General features: G+C 39.1%; 1 protein-coding gene and 1 long non-coding RNA gene across 3 annotated transcripts in view; one reads left to right on the top strand and one right to left on the bottom strand.

Moving 5' to 3' along the window:
* The window catches only part of PTPN14 (protein tyrosine phosphatase non-receptor type 14), a 120,863-nt gene that overhangs the window by 87,464 nt on the left and 15,594 nt on the right, over window positions 1-17,805 (top strand). For both annotated transcript variants that reach the window (XM_071739635.1, XM_071739636.1), the window contains exons 9-15: window positions 1,309-1,396; window positions 2,117-2,199; window positions 4,474-4,531; window positions 7,918-7,996; window positions 9,673-11,162; window positions 13,918-14,061; window positions 15,076-15,294. In XM_071739635.1, coding sequence (XP_071595736.1) covers window positions 1,309-1,396; window positions 2,117-2,199; window positions 4,474-4,531; window positions 7,918-7,996; window positions 9,673-11,162; window positions 13,918-14,061; window positions 15,076-15,294 — 2,161 coding nt within the window. The remainder of the gene's footprint in view (window positions 1-1,308; window positions 1,397-2,116; window positions 2,200-4,473; window positions 4,532-7,917; window positions 7,997-9,672; window positions 11,163-13,917; window positions 14,062-15,075; window positions 15,295-17,805) is intronic.
* LOC139794290 (uncharacterized) overlaps window positions 1-17,805 on the bottom strand; it is a 72,014-nt gene that overhangs the window by 45,921 nt on the left and 8,288 nt on the right. The window lies entirely within an intron of this gene.

Raw genomic sequence — 17,805 nt, 5'->3', positions numbered from 1 at the left:
TCTGAAAATCTGGTTGCTGTATTTAGGTGCCCCACTAAAAAAAAAAGCTGAACATTCTCATTCTGAAATTTTGAGAATCTTGGCAGTGTCACTTCTTTATTCATTCTACCTTTTCTTTTGTTTACTAAGATTCATTTAAGCCTTTCCATTAACTTTCTTTTGTTGGTTTAGTTACTTCTTATAAAAGTTTCTTCTGTATGAAAATCACCATTTAGCCGCATAAAATGTGGCTAAAAATCACCATGATCCCAGGGAAGCTAAGGTTTCACTCATTCTGCTTTGCTGCTTTCTGGTGGGTATTTCTGTTACTGTCAGTGTTAGCTTGAAGTGGATTTTCGCCAGTCCTTGTTATTAGAATAGGGAAATCTGTGTAGCCAAAAAAATGTGGTTTATGAGGAGCACTAATCTTTAGTCAGTAGCTAATGCTTGTAAGCGACTTCAGCTGGAACGTTGCAGGGATTTCCCTTTAGGTATAGTGGTCATGTTAAAAAAATATTAGGGCTTCTTTTCCCACATAGCTGATGTTTTGCATTTTTCATTTTAAGAAAAAACTAAATAATCCTCTAACTGTGCTAAGTGACTAAAACAAGAAGTTCCTTTGCATGTAGAAGTGATAGTTGGTGCAGGGATCCTTACTCTTTGGAAATATGCACTTCAAGCATCCTGCCATGACATGAAGAGGAATGCATGCTGCAAACAGAACAAACAAGTCCTTTCCATCCCCATGGATTTCATGCAATGTACGCAAATGTCTGTCAGCTATTTGTAAGAAGATTATAACTCTGATCTTGGGTAACCTGACAATTACTCTAAAAAAAAAAAAAAAAATTTGCAAGTATAAAACCATGGTATTAACATGATATGCATAGCCTACGTAACCCTGCTGTCAGCCTAACCTTCTTTACAAGGAATTGGCCCTAGTGGAAATCTGAAAACAGTATTTGGAGAGGAATGGCACAATTAAAAAAGAATTCAAGATTTCTGTTATATGTGGCTAAAATCAATCAGTTAAAAAATGTCACTGTTCACTATAATATTTCTTATCAATGTATCTTCTATTGTAAGTCTTTAAGTTGGAGATTTTAAAGAGAGCTTTTAATTTTTCTGCTTTGGGTTAAGAGCTGAATTTCTGTTTCTCCTTTAACCAGAGCATGACTTCCTATTTTCCTGACCCTTTTACTTCACCAAACAGCTACTGAAAAGCTTTCCCATAAAATGAGACTAATGTTGACTAAGGGATTCTTAATGTGTTTGTGAAATGTTTGAATGTATGTGTTGGCAAGCTACCACATTTTTTTTACTCTACAGGTGGAATGACATTGGGAATATAGCACACAACAAGTCTTCAATTGTTCTGGAGTTGATCAACAAAGAAGAGAATGTACTCTTTCACACAGTAAGAGAAAGATCTAATCAGTGTCGTCAAGAAAGCTGCTTATATAAAAAAATAAACCTTCAACATTTCACTTTCCCAAGGGGTCTTACTCACCCTAAGTACACCCACCCCACAGCCTCAAAGTCCACATTTGACTTTATGCAGAGAGTGAAATTAAGTTCATTTAGCTAGAAATATTTCTTTTCTCTTCCAAGCAGTCCCAAAGTATATGTGCTGGGAAAGTATATGTGTCTGCAAAAGAACTGAATTGCCTGTTGGACTAAACATCCACAGTGCCACGCTATCTTCTGTGCTGGCATAAATATAGCAGCATAAGCAGTTATTGAAACTGGGCATAAGCTGCCATACATGCTCATACTGGGACTCGGAGGGCTGCAGTGCTGTTCTGTGCTATTTAAAATCCCACGTCCCTGAACCAAGGCCAGTACAGAAACTGGACCAGCAAGCCTGAGACATTTTTTGGCGTTGTCGTCGTCTCTCCTCCCCTCCCACTGTGACTTAGCAGTGAAGAGGCAGCATGTAAAGGCATGCCACTGTATTTCAGTAATTCACTGCCTTGAATGCTCTTGAGGGCACTAGATGTGTTCTTGGCAGCCAGATTCTGTATATGGCAGGCCTTGCTGAGTGTTACTGCAATTGGGTTTTTAAAACTCTTGTTTGTTACTTCTTGGTAAGAATAATAAACTTTTTTTTTTCCTATTTTTTTTCTTGTATTTAAAGGATGATCTCGAAAACGCCAAATATATTTCACGTCTGTTTGCAGCAAGGCATAAGTTTTACAAACAGAACAAAATCTGCACAGAGTGAGTACTCCTTTATCAGAGTTGCTTTCTGACACCCTGCTTTGGAATTGCTCTGACTTCTGGCGTGTCTGGTTTTGTTTGGTTTTTTTTCTAGTCACTTGTGTCAGTTTTCTCTTTGCCCTTTTCCTTTTTTTCTTGTTGTGTTTTTACTACCAGCAAGAACAGACAGTTGAGAATGAAATTTCATTCTGAGCCTTCTGAGGCTTGATGCTCCCCAAACAGACAAATCTGACAGTGTGCCTTAGATTGAAGCCCTTGGTCTCTGCTGTTCATAACCCAGAGTATTAATACAAACTGGAGTAAAAGGTGACATATGTTAGGATGCCGAAATTTGAATTGCAGTAGCATTTTGAAGATGCATTACCCATCTAGCAGCTAAAGTCAGTGGAAAACACAAGTTGTCATCTTCTAATTTGGGCAGTATAATTTATCTGCTTCTTCTGTGCACCATAAAAAGGGAGGGTGCCTGGGAATATTAATCTGGGTATCTGTACTAGGATGACACAGTAGAAATTGTAAATCTGAACCCAAAGTCTCCTTTAGGTTTTACTTTGATCACTTATTAAGGAACTGGCTTGGAGCTAGTCCTCTCAAGCAGGTGGATTCATCCTAAGTGAGGGAGGAATTAGTGACATTTTAGTTATAAGTCAAAAGTTAGTTTATGAGCTGAGTATGTTTCATTTATATCAGCACAGAGCAATTTTAGTTTGAGACAAATTTTTCTTTGAGAATTTCAGAATGCTGAGAAATTTGCATGATGTGCAGGGTTTGTACATCAATGAGAACAAGAAGAAGTTCCTCTCTAGCAACAGCTCTAGTTGGAGCTGGACATCCCATCTGTTTAGCTGGGTAATGCCATCTGTTGGAAAACACAGCCAAAGTGGTGAAGGAAAGATTGGAAGGTCTAGCTGACTAGTATTACATAGGCATACAATGTATTAACATATTGTGAGCCAGAGTATTGAAGAGATCATTTAGGTGAACTACATACATTGATCTTTTTACTTACAGAGAAGAGACGTTGATTAGATTTCAGATGGCATTTATAGTTTTGAGGAGGAGAGTGGAAGAACAGAGAAGACATTTAGCAGTATGTAATGCATTTCAGTAGTCCAATACCAAGTTTAATTTTAATGGTTTCAGAGGAACTGAGTTCAAAGAAAGCTCCTGATTGTCTCCCCTGTAACAGTCAAGAAGGAAACCAAAATACCATAGTCTGTCATCTTGCAGTATTTCCCCTTCGAGGCTGTAGTTGGGGTCAACTGAGAGGACTACTTTGTTACTGTTCATAATCCAGACAGAAGCAGGAACAGCTTTTGCTCACCTTTATTTCTAAGCACTGAGCCTATAAGCATGTGGGTACCATGAACTTGGTGTATGTAGCACCTTCATATGTAATTTACAAATATTTGAACTAATAACACTAGGGAACATCATGAGGTCACTGAGGGAAATAACTGGAATTTAAATGTATTTTTGCCATTAGGACATCTCTGCTTACCACATTCTCATGTGGTTTCAGCTTCTGTGTTAGAGCTGCAGATATTAATAAGAGCAGTGTGTGTTTTCTAGCTAAATAATTTTCCTGCCCTCTGTTAAAACAATAGTTGTTTGTTTTCCTGTGTGCGTTTCCTCTAATCACACATAACATCATTCACCAGATCAGAAACTATAAGAGGACAAATTCCACCTTTTCTCTCTTCACGTAAGCACTGTATTTCTGCCTCCTTCAAATTGTTTCTTTCCCTTCCTCTTTTTATTTTTTTTTTTTCTTCCTACACTCCTTGATCTTTCCACTACACCTGTCTACTCTAACACTGTATGTGGCTCTGCTAGTATTATCTAACCAATTGCATTTTCTCCCCCTCCTGATCTGTGTGTATTGCTTTGGAGTGATCACTATGAATTTCATAAACTTTTTATCATTTTATTGTTTACCTTAAGTCACTTGAGACTGTGCCTGTGTGCCATGTTCAATTTTTATTGCTTAAGAGACTTGTTTGATTCAACTTTAAACCAGAGTTTTTCTTTCTTTTGTTTCCAAGTAAGCCAGATAGAATAATGAACAGAAGACATGTATATTTTGCAAGTGGAATACTTTCTGTATTTAGAGAAGGACCAGAATTGTTTTCATTTATTCTTTTTTTTTTTTTTTTTAGACTCATTAATGAACAGTCCTTACAGATTCTTCATCTCTTGTTTTCCCCATTCATTCATGTATCAGAATTGAAATATTGTAGTTTCTAGTACTTCTCTTTATGTTTTCTTCCACAGACAATCAAGTTCTCCTCCTCCTATTCGACGACGACCCACTTGGAGTAGGTCATCCTTGGTATGTCCCACAGTGGGGTCTTTAAGAATGTCTATGCCATGTCTAATGGAATGGGGCATTGTGTAAAGTAGAATATTTTCTAAATTTGAAATAAGGATATTAACTCATTTGTTACAGGCAGTATGACAGGAATAAGTTTCAAGGGTGTGGCTGCACAGGTTGATTAATTTAACTGGATAATATCACCACTGAGTGTAAAAAATTAAAGTCTTCAAGGCATTATATTTTTATTTGCCCTGCAGAAACTGAACATCTTTTCTTCTGGATTTGCGTTATTCAATATGTACAGAAAATAATCCCCTAGAAAGAATTTGAAGTGTCTTGTGCTGTGGGTGTCAAAACCTAGTCACTATATAATGGCAGTTTCTCCTTTCATGCTGCTTCCATTCCTCATGTTTTTGTACTAAGTCTACTTGGGATTTTTCAACTTTTTGAGTAAAGAGCCATTTTCTGTGTGAAGTTACTGTGATTTTTAAGTAAAACTCTTATAATCAGTACAGGATTGTGATTCAGATTGTGGTTTTTTAAACAGTTTTCATTAAACAGATCTCCATGTACACTGTAAGTCTGAGAAAACTGGGTAACTTTTTCCTGAAATCTTTACCAAAGACATTCATGAAAATCTTTTTTTTTTCCCCGTCAGCTTTATCGACACCTTTTTTGGATCTAAATTTTAAAATCTAGTATGTCAGGAATTCTTACAAAAATTTCTTACTCTTTCATAAGAGTAACAGCACGGCTACTGGTCCCTTAGATAGAGGGCAGTTTTGTGATTTAAGTTACAGCTCAGTGTGTTGCTGAGAAGCAGAAAGCTAATGTGGGCAGGAGCTTTTTCTTGGTGCAACCTCATGGTGTGGTTACAGCTTATGAAAATGTTCCAAAATTAAGCTTAAGCAGGTACTGATACTAGGATAGCTTTACCTTTAAGAATTTCAGCACAGGCTGTTTTCCTGTGTGTGTATGTATAGTCCATGAGATCTAAAAGTTGTATTCTGCAGTTGCATTGGCAGGAAAGCTGTTGTGGCTGGCTGTGGATTTCTTTGTCCTTTCACTCCTAGCATGTTTCTAAGGGTCACAATGCAATACACAAACTGTGTATTACATCCTCTGAGGCATTTTTACAGTACTTTTTGGTATCTGCAAGTTTGGTCCCTGAAGATGAAAATGAGAACTATGAAAAGTTGGAGAAATGAAATGTGCTTTGCATTCTTATGTTATGGCCTCAGATATAGCACAAGGGGAAAAAGAGAACTAACTGCCTTCTACATTGGATATGAAAAATGGAAATCTACCTTTTCAAAGGAAAAACAAATCCTGCTGCCTCTTTATGTTTTCAATATAAGCATGCAACAAGGTTTTTTTTAGAAAAAGCAGTCTCAGGAAGAGATCAAGAAGAGGAATGTGTGCTCATTAACTAAAAAGTGAACTAGGCTTCTAACAATTCACATTGAACTTTCAACTGATTTTTCATAACTGTTTGGTTAACTTGTTGGAACAGTTTTCTCTGGGGAGAAAAAAAACAAAACAAACCTCTTCTGACTGTTGCATGCCCTGTAGATGCCTTTATACACCTACCTACTCATTTGTCATGTATGCTAATAAATCAGTAGGCTTAAATGGGAAGTGAAGTAGAATCTTTGGGGTAAGGCTCTGCCCCTTCACTGAGGATCATGTTTGTTACATTCAGATTAAGATCCTTTATATAGTTTTGGCATCGTGGTGAACCTCTGTTTTATTAACTATTACTATGAAGAAATTTAACGCTGTTTCTTTTTCCTGTCTGGCCACCCAATGATGCTGATTTTCCAGGAAAACCTCCTCAGTGTAGGAGATCTTAATATGATGATATGTGTAATTAGGCATTTTAAAAAAGAAAATCCAAGTGATTCCAAGGTTGCATGTTGACGTTCTGCAGACCTCAAGCTCTCCTTTTTTGTCAGAAGAGGCAGCTGGGCCTTCAAAAAAAAATTAATATCTAAAACCAAAACAGAAACAAAACCAACCAACCTAAAAAAAAAAAACCTAAAAACCAACCCAACAACAACAAAAATCCAAAATTCCATCCCAACAGAATAGTCTGTAATTTCTTTCAGATACTTTCCATAACATCTGTTACAAAAAAAAAAAAATAAAAAAAAAATAAAATAAAATAAAAAAAAATTAAATTGTCTGCTCTAGATCCATGCTTTCCAAGTAGAAATCACTTCTTCCTTGCTCTTTTTCTGTCCTTACTGGACTTTTCAACATCTTAGTTTATTTCAGGGTGAGCCCTGCTACTCAGGTTGTCAGCAGCATCTCCTTTGCTCATACTGTTCAGTAGGAATGGGGTTTTGTACCCTTAGATTTAATTGTTGTAGCAGAAATATTTCCTGTCATCTTCTAGCTCTGGCTTAACACAGCCATTTTGTATGCAAGAATTCACATGTGTGCTCAGTTTCTTTGATTCTTATTGCTTCTCTCCATTTACATAGAAAATGTAAATTTAACCCCTTCCCAGCCCCCTTTTCAGTAGCTAACTTACATGGTGCTCATTTTGAGCATGTGCATGCAAAGGTAAATTATTTAGTGTTTCTTTTTTGCCTTGGGCATCCACTGTATTCCTTAATAGTTTGGACTGCTTTAATCAGCCTAGATGGAAACCCCCCTTGTTCCATTGTTAAGGAAGATATAGTCACAAGTGTCTTATTTCTCTTACTACTTATTTCATATATCAAAGTGTTTTCATAAACTTTGCTCAGCAACACCAGACAGGACATTACAGTGAAGGTGGTAAAATGAGATTGCAAAACAAATCTGTTTTGGACAAAGCTGGTAAATACAAGGCCAGCTGTGATTTATTTTGCTGTAATGGATCCTGCTGTTTTAATGCTGGATTGCCCCCTATGATACATGTGTTAAAAAAGCTTGTTGCAGATTGTTGGAGGAAGGCTCCAATTCATTATTTAGGGAATCTGATATTCCTGTAATTCATAAAATTGCTTTAAGTCTGTATGAGCTCCTTTTGCTTGTATAGCAGTGTTTTAGGTCCTTGAATTTGTTCCATCTCCTGCTTTTGTCCTAATTGTTTGTTTTGTTTTGATTATCCAAGGGCAAGGACTTGTAATAAACTTCTGAAAAGTTCTAAGGGAGCTGGGAGTCTGGGTGTTGTTTTCTGTAGCGGTTAAGCTTAAAGGAGTCTTAACTGGTCAGCTTTGGGCTGTGTCACAAAATTCAGCAATTCACAAAGTGTTATTCTCTGTTCTATAAAGAAATGCAAAACTATGTGTCTTTGGCTGAGTAAGAGAGCAATTTTCAGTGAAAAGGGCACAAAACAGTTTTCCTCTGCAAAAACTGTAGCAGATGCAGTTCCTAATATGCTTTTTTTTTTCCTTTTGCTTTTATTTCAGCCAAGACAACATCCATTTATACTGCCTCCTATGCATGTCCAGTGTGGAGATCACTACACTGAAACACATAATTCCCAAGGTACTTAGAGCATATATTTTTCCTTTAATGGACTTCATATTTATGTGTACTCAAAGCAGTTCCTACCCTTTTTGCCTAGATTTCTAATGTTGTCATAGTCGAATGGGAGTTGCTGCTGGAGAAGAGTTAGCAGTTTTATAGTTAATGTTGCAGTAAGTCTTCTGTTTAAAGTCCAGTGTCAGTTTTCAGATATCTCTAAAATGCCTGTGCATGAGTATATGGACCTTAAACTTGGTATTCTAGTTCACTGAGCTGAAAAACTAATTTCTAAAGGGAGTATGATGGCTGTACTCACAGGCAGTGCCAGCTGGGGCCAGGGAGAGAAGTGGAATGAAGGAAAAGGAGAGAGCAAATACCTTTTACTGTAGGAGAAATTGTGTTCTGGGCATGAAATTCTATACTGAGATAATGCTGATTTTTTTTCATCTCTATCTGCCTACATTGTTAACTTTACAGACTTAAGGAGGGTCAACTATTTTTACCCCTCCTGTTTGATGAATAAATTCTCTAAGAGGTTATACCAGGTTGCTTTGATCAAGGCTGGGAACGGAGCCCAGCACCTAAGCACCTTGAGTCTCACACCCTAACCACACCACCTCTTGGAATACAGGTACCCAGGTCTCTTAGGCTACGTTCTTTGCAGCTCATGACAGGTACAGCTGAAGTGCTCTTAGTCCTACCTAATGGAGTTTTAGAGTCATGGTGGTCTGGCTGATTTTAAGGTAGAATTTGATAAGTTTTGAAAGGAGCCATTCAGTATAGGTCCTTTCATACAATAGATTTGACTTGGCCACTACTGTTTTACTGTGAAGCTGAGGCTCTGAAAGGGGATATTCTCAATTTTAGAAGAATTGGGAATTCCCTCAGTTTTATCACAGACTACTCTCTGTTGTTGAAGAACATACAGCTGATTCCACAGTTTGAGGCACTACTTTTTCAATGAGATTTTCAACACAGACAGTCTTTCAGTAAATCTGTAATTCAGGACATCATCTTTACTATCTTGTTTCCCTCTCAAATATCATTTGCTGAAGCATTTAATGTTCTTGAATACATGTGTAGAGTTGTTTTATCTTTTTTGTTTCTTTTTTGTTTTTTATTTGTTTGATTGATTGATTGTATTTTTTTTTTTTTTTTTGTAGTTGTTTGTTTGGTTTTGTTTGTTTGTTTGTTTTCCTCCTGGTGTGTTATGCTTCAGGTCCTAAAATCTGTTTGTAAGTCTGAAGTAGGATTTCCAGTTCCACAGTCCTCTGCTACTTTGAATCACAGACAGCAATGCATCAACAGGAAAGACACAAGAATTTTTAGGATTGCAGTATGCCAGCAGCATTGGATTTTTAAGGTGGCAGCAGCAGTGTATTCCAGGATGCTGAGAGAGGAGATGCCCCTTAATTCTTCCTTGTCAGGCAAAAACACTTCCTCCCTTTTGCCTTTGGTGTCTCCCTCAAGGACCTGAACTACCATATTTTGTGAACTGTTAGGAAAGTTTATGGGAGCAGCATTGTGTTAGATCTATTTCAATGACACAAGATTGATTCCAAGACCAAGTGTTCCCTGCAGTTGTACACTAAGGTGTCTCTGTAATCCCTGTTACAGATTGCATTTAAAGTTTTGTTAACATTGGGTGTGCCCTTGTACATAAAAATTGTCAACATCTTCATCTCTCCTCTACACAGATAGCATTTTCCATGGAAATGAAGAAACTTTCTACTGTAGATCTCAGACCAGCTTGGACAGGTGTCCAATGGATTTCAGCTACTTGAATGGTAATGGACCCAATGGAAGCGTATGCAGTGCCCACAGCATGAACTCCCTCAATCATTCGCAGAACTTCATCCAGGCATCTCCAATGTCCTCAAATCTGAGCATCCCTGGAAGTGACATCATGAGAGCAGACTATATCCCCAGCCACAGACATAGTGCAATCATAGTACCATCTTACCGGCCAACTCCAGATTATGAAACTGTCATGAGGCAAATGAAGAGAGGGGTGATCCAGATGGATAGCCAGAGTCAGTCTTTGAGAAATCTCAACATTGGAAACACGCATGCTTATAACCAGCCGGAAGACTTAGTTTACAGTCAGCCTGAGATTCGAGAGAGACATCCATACACGATTACATATGGGCCCCAGGGGGGCGGTTATAACAACCCTGTCGCCCCGTCTGACCAAATGAACCCTAATAACACTGTGCAAAATAAGACAGCAGCCAGCGCTATATCCCACACCGTCAGCACTCCGGAACTGGCTAACATGCAGCTGCAGAGCAGCCAGAGTTACAACACTGCTCACATGCTAAAGAACTATCTCTTCAGACCCCCACCTCCCTACCCACGCCCACGTCCCGCCACCAGCACACCGGACCTGGCGAGCCACCGGCACAAGTACGTCAGCGGGAGCAGTCCCGACTTGGTCACTCGCAAAGTCCAGCTCTCTGTGAAGACCTTCCAAGAGGACAGCTCGCCTGTCGTCCGTCAGTCCCTGCAGGAGGTCAGCGAGCCCCTGATGGCTGTGAAGCACCACGCAGCTGTGAACAAGCGCCACAGTTTGGAGGTCATCAGCAACATGGTGCGTGGCATAGAAGCCATGGCATTAAAGACGCTGAATGCCCCTCTGCCACGCAGAAACACCTTGCGAGAGCAGGTGCAGCCAGAAGAGTCAGTTCAGATGGGGCACGAGGTTCAGCAGGTTCCTCATTATCATCACAAAAAGACATTCTCTGATGCCACAATGCTGATACACAGCAGTGAAAGTGAAGAGGAAGAAGAAACCCAGGAATCTGTGTCACGGATAACAGCTCTCCGTGAGAACATGGAGTACAGTGCTCAGCTGCAAGCTGCCTTTGCTAGAATACCAAATAAACCTCCTCCAGAGTACCCTGGGCCTCGTAAGAGTGTCAGCAATGGAGCCCTGAGGCACGATCATGTTAGCATTTCTGTGGCCGTAGCCAGGGCCAAGGCCATGAGGCCAGGGCCTTCCAAAGCCATCAGTGTCTCTCGGACTGATCAAATGGCCATAAATGGGTCTTCGCTTGGGCCCTCCATCTCAGAGCCTGACCTCACAAGTGTGAAGGAGCGGGTCAAGAAAGAACCTGTCAAGGAAAGGCCTGTGTCTGAAATGTTTTCTATTGAAGACAGCATTATAGAAAGAGAAATCATGATGAGGGTAAGTGCTGCCTTTCTCTGTTGCAGTGGCTTCTTGGAAATTTGTAATCATACAGGTCAGTTTCCATATCAGGAAACTGTTGGGTCAGTAACCTGTGGGGAACATGTGGGTGGGAAGATGTTGATTTGCTTAAGGTTAGGAAATGTGATATTAAGTGCTACTACTTACCATTTGGTTTCCTGGGTCTGTATGGCCCTCAAAGGTTCTGATCCTGTGCTCTGTTGCTCCTTTTGCTGTGATTATTTGGCTACTGGCCAGATCCACGCCTGTTGGTGCCATCACCCTGCAGCAGTGCCAGCCCGAGTTGGGTGGCAGAGAACAGTGATGGACGGGGAGGAGGCCAACCCCAAATTCCCCTCAGTGCCTGCTTCCCTCTGCCTGTGCTGCTCTCTAGCACCCCTGGATCTGAGGGCAGGGTGAGGCTGAGATGGGTGGGAGATCGTGTTTCAGTGCCAGCATTTCATTCTGGGGAGTTAAGTAACACATAATATGGAACATAATGGAAACTCTTTGAGGTTTCAAAGGATCTCTCTGATTTCCTTTGCTGTCACTATATCACAGTTACCTTAACAAAGCACTGATAGCTGTAGAATATGGATTGTCAGTTTTGCCACTAAAAAGTGACTGCAAATGACAGAAGCAGCAGATGTAGAGGCTGGGTGATTGAGGATCTGGGTTGTTTATTTTTTTAAAAAACATGCCCAAGTGTGAGAAAGAGGGTCTTTTCAAGCAGTTCATTTAGAATAAAAATTACTTAAAGGCCTCAGTGTGGCTGCAAGCAGTGTCAGAAACCTGAAGGGTGTTTACCATAGGGTGACCTATGGATGTTCCTGACATAACGCACTGGGGAGCACGACTGCAGTTACAGAGAGCAACATGAGTGCCATGCTTCTTTTTTCAACATCGAGGCCTGAAACAAAAGCAATTCCTGAAACAAAAATGATGAAGCTTCTAAATGGTCCAGAGGAGAACAAGATAGTGATTTAGATCAATAACTAGTTATTTAAATACTACTGTGTATTCAAGAATAATTTCTAAATAAATATGTAGTGCTTCTTCTTCATGGTGATCTTTACACTGAGGTAATGGTTAGGAATCAAACTTAGGTCACTGGGTTGTATCATGGAGACTAAATCTAGTTCTTGTAGAATCTTAAGTAAAATAGAAACTTTACTATAAAACGTAATCTTTCATGAATGGATTTTTGAGAGACTGGTGAAACAACAAGCATAGATACCCTCTTTTGATCTTCTGAGGAAAGAAAAAATTTTGAGAAGCAGGAACCTAAAAGGTTTTAGGATGGAAATGAAGGTGAAAAAAGAGTTACAGGATGTTGCTTTAATATTCCTCCTCTGATCAATCCTTCAGATCGGCTTTTGGTCAAAAAGTGCTTTTTTGTTGTTGTTTTAAAAGTAAAGGGTAGGTCTTAGCATCAAGCTTTTAAGGTGGTTTTAGCCTAGATCAGTAGTCCTCCTTTTGTCATAGGAATCACATTATATTAATGATAATTTGATTGCCTTGATCTTATAAACACAGAGTTTTCTATTTTACTTTGATAATTTATTATTATTATTATTATTACTTGAAAATAAAAAATACTTGCATTTTCTTGCTTTATGAAAATGTAAAAACAAAGCAGGGTGGCTATCGATTTTTCTTTTGCTTTTTAGCTTGCTTGGAGTTTGGTTGGGGGGTTTTTTTGTGTGTGTGTTGTGTTTTGGGTTTTTTTGTAGGTTGTTGGGTTTCTTTTTTGTTGTTTCTTTTTTTTTTTTTTTTGGTTGGCTGGGCTTGTTTGAGTCTGGAAGAACTCAGTGGTGAGGAAAAAGCTCACAGGCTTCTGTCAAGTCAGTCCATTTGCATATATGTCTGCGGGCATTCAGGTTCAGTAGTGTGTTTTCAGCAGCTGAGCTTGGCCTGTGTGGTGACCACAGCTTCCATATGCATGCTGAGAACCAGGCTTTCCTTGTACTCCTCTGTTCTTCCAAATCCAGCAGAAAGAACTGTTAAGGAAATAGAATAAAATATTCATAAGTCATCTCCTTCTAGGGGTGGTTTGTCTTCTTGCTTGATTTTAAGCTCCCAGCAGCATAATGAGGCAGCAAAATTAAATTTAAAATTCTTACTTGGGTTCTCTGCGTGGAAGAGTACTATGGTGCAGTAGTACAATAAATGATATCCCTCCCTGGCTGCTGCCATGTTCATTTTCTGGGATTTGTGACTTCAGATTTTAATGTGAGACGTATCATGGGTGCTATTTGAATCACCATAATGGCTGAGTAAATCACAAGACTTCTTATTTTTAGTATTACCATCACAGAAGAGAAGCAACTGTCCTGTGTTTTACTGTTTGTTGTAATAGATTGAAATTATTGCTTTTAAAAGATGCCCCAGGTATCTTGGCTACAGCAGTGCTGCTTTAACATGGCAGGGTGATGCGTTGTGTGTCCTACATTCAGAATAATGTTTGCAGAAAAATGCTCAAGATTGTATTTGTATGTCTTTTGACGGCATGTAAACTGTATAATACACTGGGATTGCTACTTTGAAATTAAAATTCTGTGCTCATGTAGGAGCAGGCCTTTGAGGAATAACAGGAAGAATAGAGGTTGTATTTGAATTAACGATGCTAATGGTGATCATCTGCATTCCTTGGCCAGAGAGTTGCAGATTTTGGAGATTAAAAAAACATTCCAGCATTTTACTGGCATTATAAATAATCACACAGAGATGAAAACGTGCCTTTTCTTGCCAAAAGAATCTAGAAAAGCAGAAGATGGCAGGCCTGGAGGCCCAGAAGAGGCCCTTGATGTTGGCAGCACTGAACGGACTCTCAGTTGCTAGGGTTCCAGTGCCGGAGGACAGCCAGGATGAAGTCACCAAGGTGCCAATGGATGAGAGGGTAAGATAGAAGATCATGAAATGTTGCTCATTCCCTTTGTTCCTAGCAGCACAAAGTTTCTAAAACACTAAAAATGGATTTAAAATATGACAAAAAAATTTCTTAGAAGTTGTCAGAGCCATTCATGGACAAAGTTTGTGGTCTACACTGCTGTGTCCTAGGACCCTGACAGAATGTTAAATATCTTGCACATTTACCAAATGTGAAATTCGGTGAAAATTGAGGCTGTTCATTGTTTCACTTGACCATACAATGTCATAAAAGATCAATCAATAAATCTAATATTTTCCACATCTTTCACTTGATCAGGCAGTCTTCCTACAGTGATCATCCATAGGCACCATCTTTCATGTTCTGCTTCAATTAAGGAATTCAGTTAATGTCTCTAATGGAATCAAATTTAGAAAAAAAAATAAACTGTTTGTTCATGTGGGTGTGTGCAAGTATATGGTATTTTGGAAATTAAAAACAGTTGTTGCCATTAAAACTTGAGAGACATATTTGCAAAGCTCTCTGGCTAGAAATTTGCAGCTTTGCATTGTCTGGGATGCAGACAACAGAACTTAACCTCTGCCTGTTCTTATGAGGGCTTGTGTTCAACCACAGAAATTGCATGCATTCAAGCTAGGGAGTATTTTGAAAATGTGAACCACATCACACTTCTTGCAGTGTGATAGTCTTCCTAAAAAGAGAAATTTAAAATATTTTTACAAATATCTGTTGTGGTGAAATCCCATACAAATTGATACAGAACCAGGATTTTATTTAGCATGGTTTTGTTTTTTACATATCTAAAAAATTTGGAGGTGGAATGTAAAAATGTCAAGTTTGCTTGTGGTTTCAGTCAGCAGAAATAAGGTTTCATGTTTTCTCAGATAACTGCAACTGGAAAAAGAAGCATGTTTGAGAATTCTATGGCTATATATTGAAACTCAAAGGACTGGTGGGTAGGTCTAGTGATTGTGTTCTTCCAGGAGGAATTAATGGATTGGTGTACCTTTTGTTAAATCTTAGTGCAAAATCCTGAGGAGGAAGTTGGAAGAGGGGATGGTGTTTACAGAATATGAGCAGATTCCAAAGAAAAAGGCAGATGGGATCTTCACCACTGCTGCCTTGCCTGAAAACACTGAACGCAACCGCATCAGGGAGGTGGTTCCTTATGAAGAGAACAGAGTAGAGCTGGTGCCGACCAAAGAAAATAACACAGGCTACATCAATGCTTCACACGTAAAGGTAAAAACTTGAACTTTGATTTCAAATAAAGGTATGTTAAAGCTTAGTTTGTGTTTCTGGGTGCACAGCAACATTTTCTGTAACTTTGGGAATTCTGAACAAGGAGCCGAGTTGGAATGTGTCATTGTACCTTTTTGTCAGTATTGGGCATCTCTGAAGTCCCCTATCAGCTAACATGGATAACTGGATTTGTTGGCTGGAGACTGGGAAGTCATTTTAGAGAGGCATCTTTACTTTTTTTTATGTCCACCTCTTCCATTTTTGTGGAATGTGTCTATTGGTTAACACAGAAAGAGAGTCATGCTCCTCAAACCTCATGAAAATGTATTAGATCAGCCCCAGTGTAATGTGGTTGTCATGACCCCTCTACCTGAAGAAAGAGCAGCTAAGTTCAGGGCAAAGATGTGTTACTCCTAGAGTGCAATAGATTCCGAGTTTCCACCAGTTTTCCACCAGTGGAAATTTTACAGACAGCTTCTGGCAAACTTTGCCTACTAGATGAGTATGTGTTTTGCTTTATGTATTTTGCAAATAGTTTTGCAGGCCACTGAACGACTACAGCAACACCTGACTGGTGCAGCCTAAAAGAAATAAAAGAAATGTTGCACACAGTCTGACCGAAATATTTTTTCCATTTACTGGAATATAGGATACAATTTTTAAAGATCACGGTTGTAGCTCCATGTATGCAGTTCCATAGCCACAGAAAAAGCATGTATTTATGAGTAATGCATGTCCACATAGATACTGCAGTTATATAAATGATTTATTTCTTCCTTTTATCATGAGAGTTGAATAACTTCTAAATCAAATATTTAAGTATATGTTGATAAAGAGAACACCTTACTAATGAGATCCCCGTGTCTCTGATTGGATGCTGCATTGGCTTCTGCATTTCAAAATATGTTTTTATCAATACACTTTAGATTTCTTCTTGTTAATTCAATATAGAAATAACTTCAGAAATTACCTCACTCTGTTACAAATGTGGTTGATTTTAACAGTGAACTACTCTGCAGTTGCAGTAGCTGCAGATGCTTGTTTTTCTTTAAGCTTTCAATACTATTTGCAAAGACCTTTGTTGGTCTTTACCTTACCCTTAAAAAAGCAACAGCACTCTCTCCATCAGATGACAAATTTTCTTGTTGTCAGAGAGGGCTGTCTGCTTTTACTTGTCAAAATCCAAATTAAAAATAAATAATTAAAAATAATAACACATCCTGTTAGATTAATATTTTCCTGAAGTGAAAGCCTTTTAGAAGTTTAAAGAGACTTGCTGCCCTGCTTGGCTGTGATTTACAGTGTTAAATCCTGTTGATTCAAAACAATTTCTGAACCAGGATCCTGGCAGGTTATCTCTTTTCTACATAGCCTGGTAGGTAGGAGATACTGCGTTTTTGCATAATCAGATGTTGCTATGATGATGAATTTTTCATCTACTTTGTTAGGAGGCCAAAAAAACCTGAGATTCCTAACATAAATTTTGCCCACAAAGCAATGTGAGCCAGAACTGAATTTTCCTTGGCTGATTCTGAGTCCACATTTTACTTCGTGTGTCAGTGTTGGACAGGCACACATCTCAAATTCACCCAGGAACACCCACAAACATTTTAGTGTGTGACAGTGGTCCTTGCCAGTGCTTTCCTCTTCCACTTGTAGTGTCATGTACAAAAGCCAAGCAGATGTGCTTTTGCTTAGAAGGTGAAATCCCATCTGCAAAATTTACCTCCGTAGCACGCTGTGTATGCGTTTGCAGCCCAGTACTCAATTTTTAATATCCTGCAGTCAGGGCATTAGAATGCAGTAACCATTCCAGGCATCCCATTCCCTTCAGACTATGGTTCTTTCATACGATGTGCCAGAAGGCTGGATATTTGGACCAGAAGTCAGTAGACAAAGAAAACTCCTATATCATCCTGATAAGATCCATGCCTGGAGGATTGCAGCTCAGTCTGTGAGCCCCACATTTTTACAGTATTTCTCTGATCATTTACCACTGGCCTTTGCTGTTAAGATATGAAGATCATCACCTCTACCAGAGAGACAAATTGTAATTAAACTTATGGATTGAGATAGAAGGTTCTTAAGACTCCTTCAGCTTCATCTGACTGTTTGTTCCAGGTCAGCACTAACTTAAAAAGCTCAAATAATACTGTGCCAGCATTAAGGACTGCAGATGAGCAGGCAAGCAACAAAACGGCACAAGTGTGAGGTGCTGGTTTGTGCCATGCAGTTTCTATTCATTCCCACCTAGGACAGGAACTTTAGGACTTTACCTGCATTGGGTCTTGTACATTTTAACCATTGTTTACAGAGGAGAATGCTGCATAGAATGAAATAAGAAAACGAGCTGGTGTGTACAGGGTTGAAAACAAGTTCCAGTGCACTGAAAAATTCGTCGTACAAACGCTATGCTAGTTACAGGTGTAAAACCCCAAGTAACTCGGAGTCATAGAATCATCAGAGTTGGAAGGGACCTCTAGAGATCATCTAGTCCAGCTCTTCCACTAA

The sequence above is a fragment of the Heliangelus exortis genome, chromosome 3, assembly GCF_036169615.1.
Source record: "Heliangelus exortis chromosome 3, bHelExo1.hap1, whole genome shotgun sequence".
Taxonomy (NCBI): Eukaryota; Metazoa; Chordata; class Aves; order Apodiformes; family Trochilidae; genus Heliangelus; species Heliangelus exortis.
This window is presented reverse-complemented; position numbering and strand designations above follow the sequence as displayed.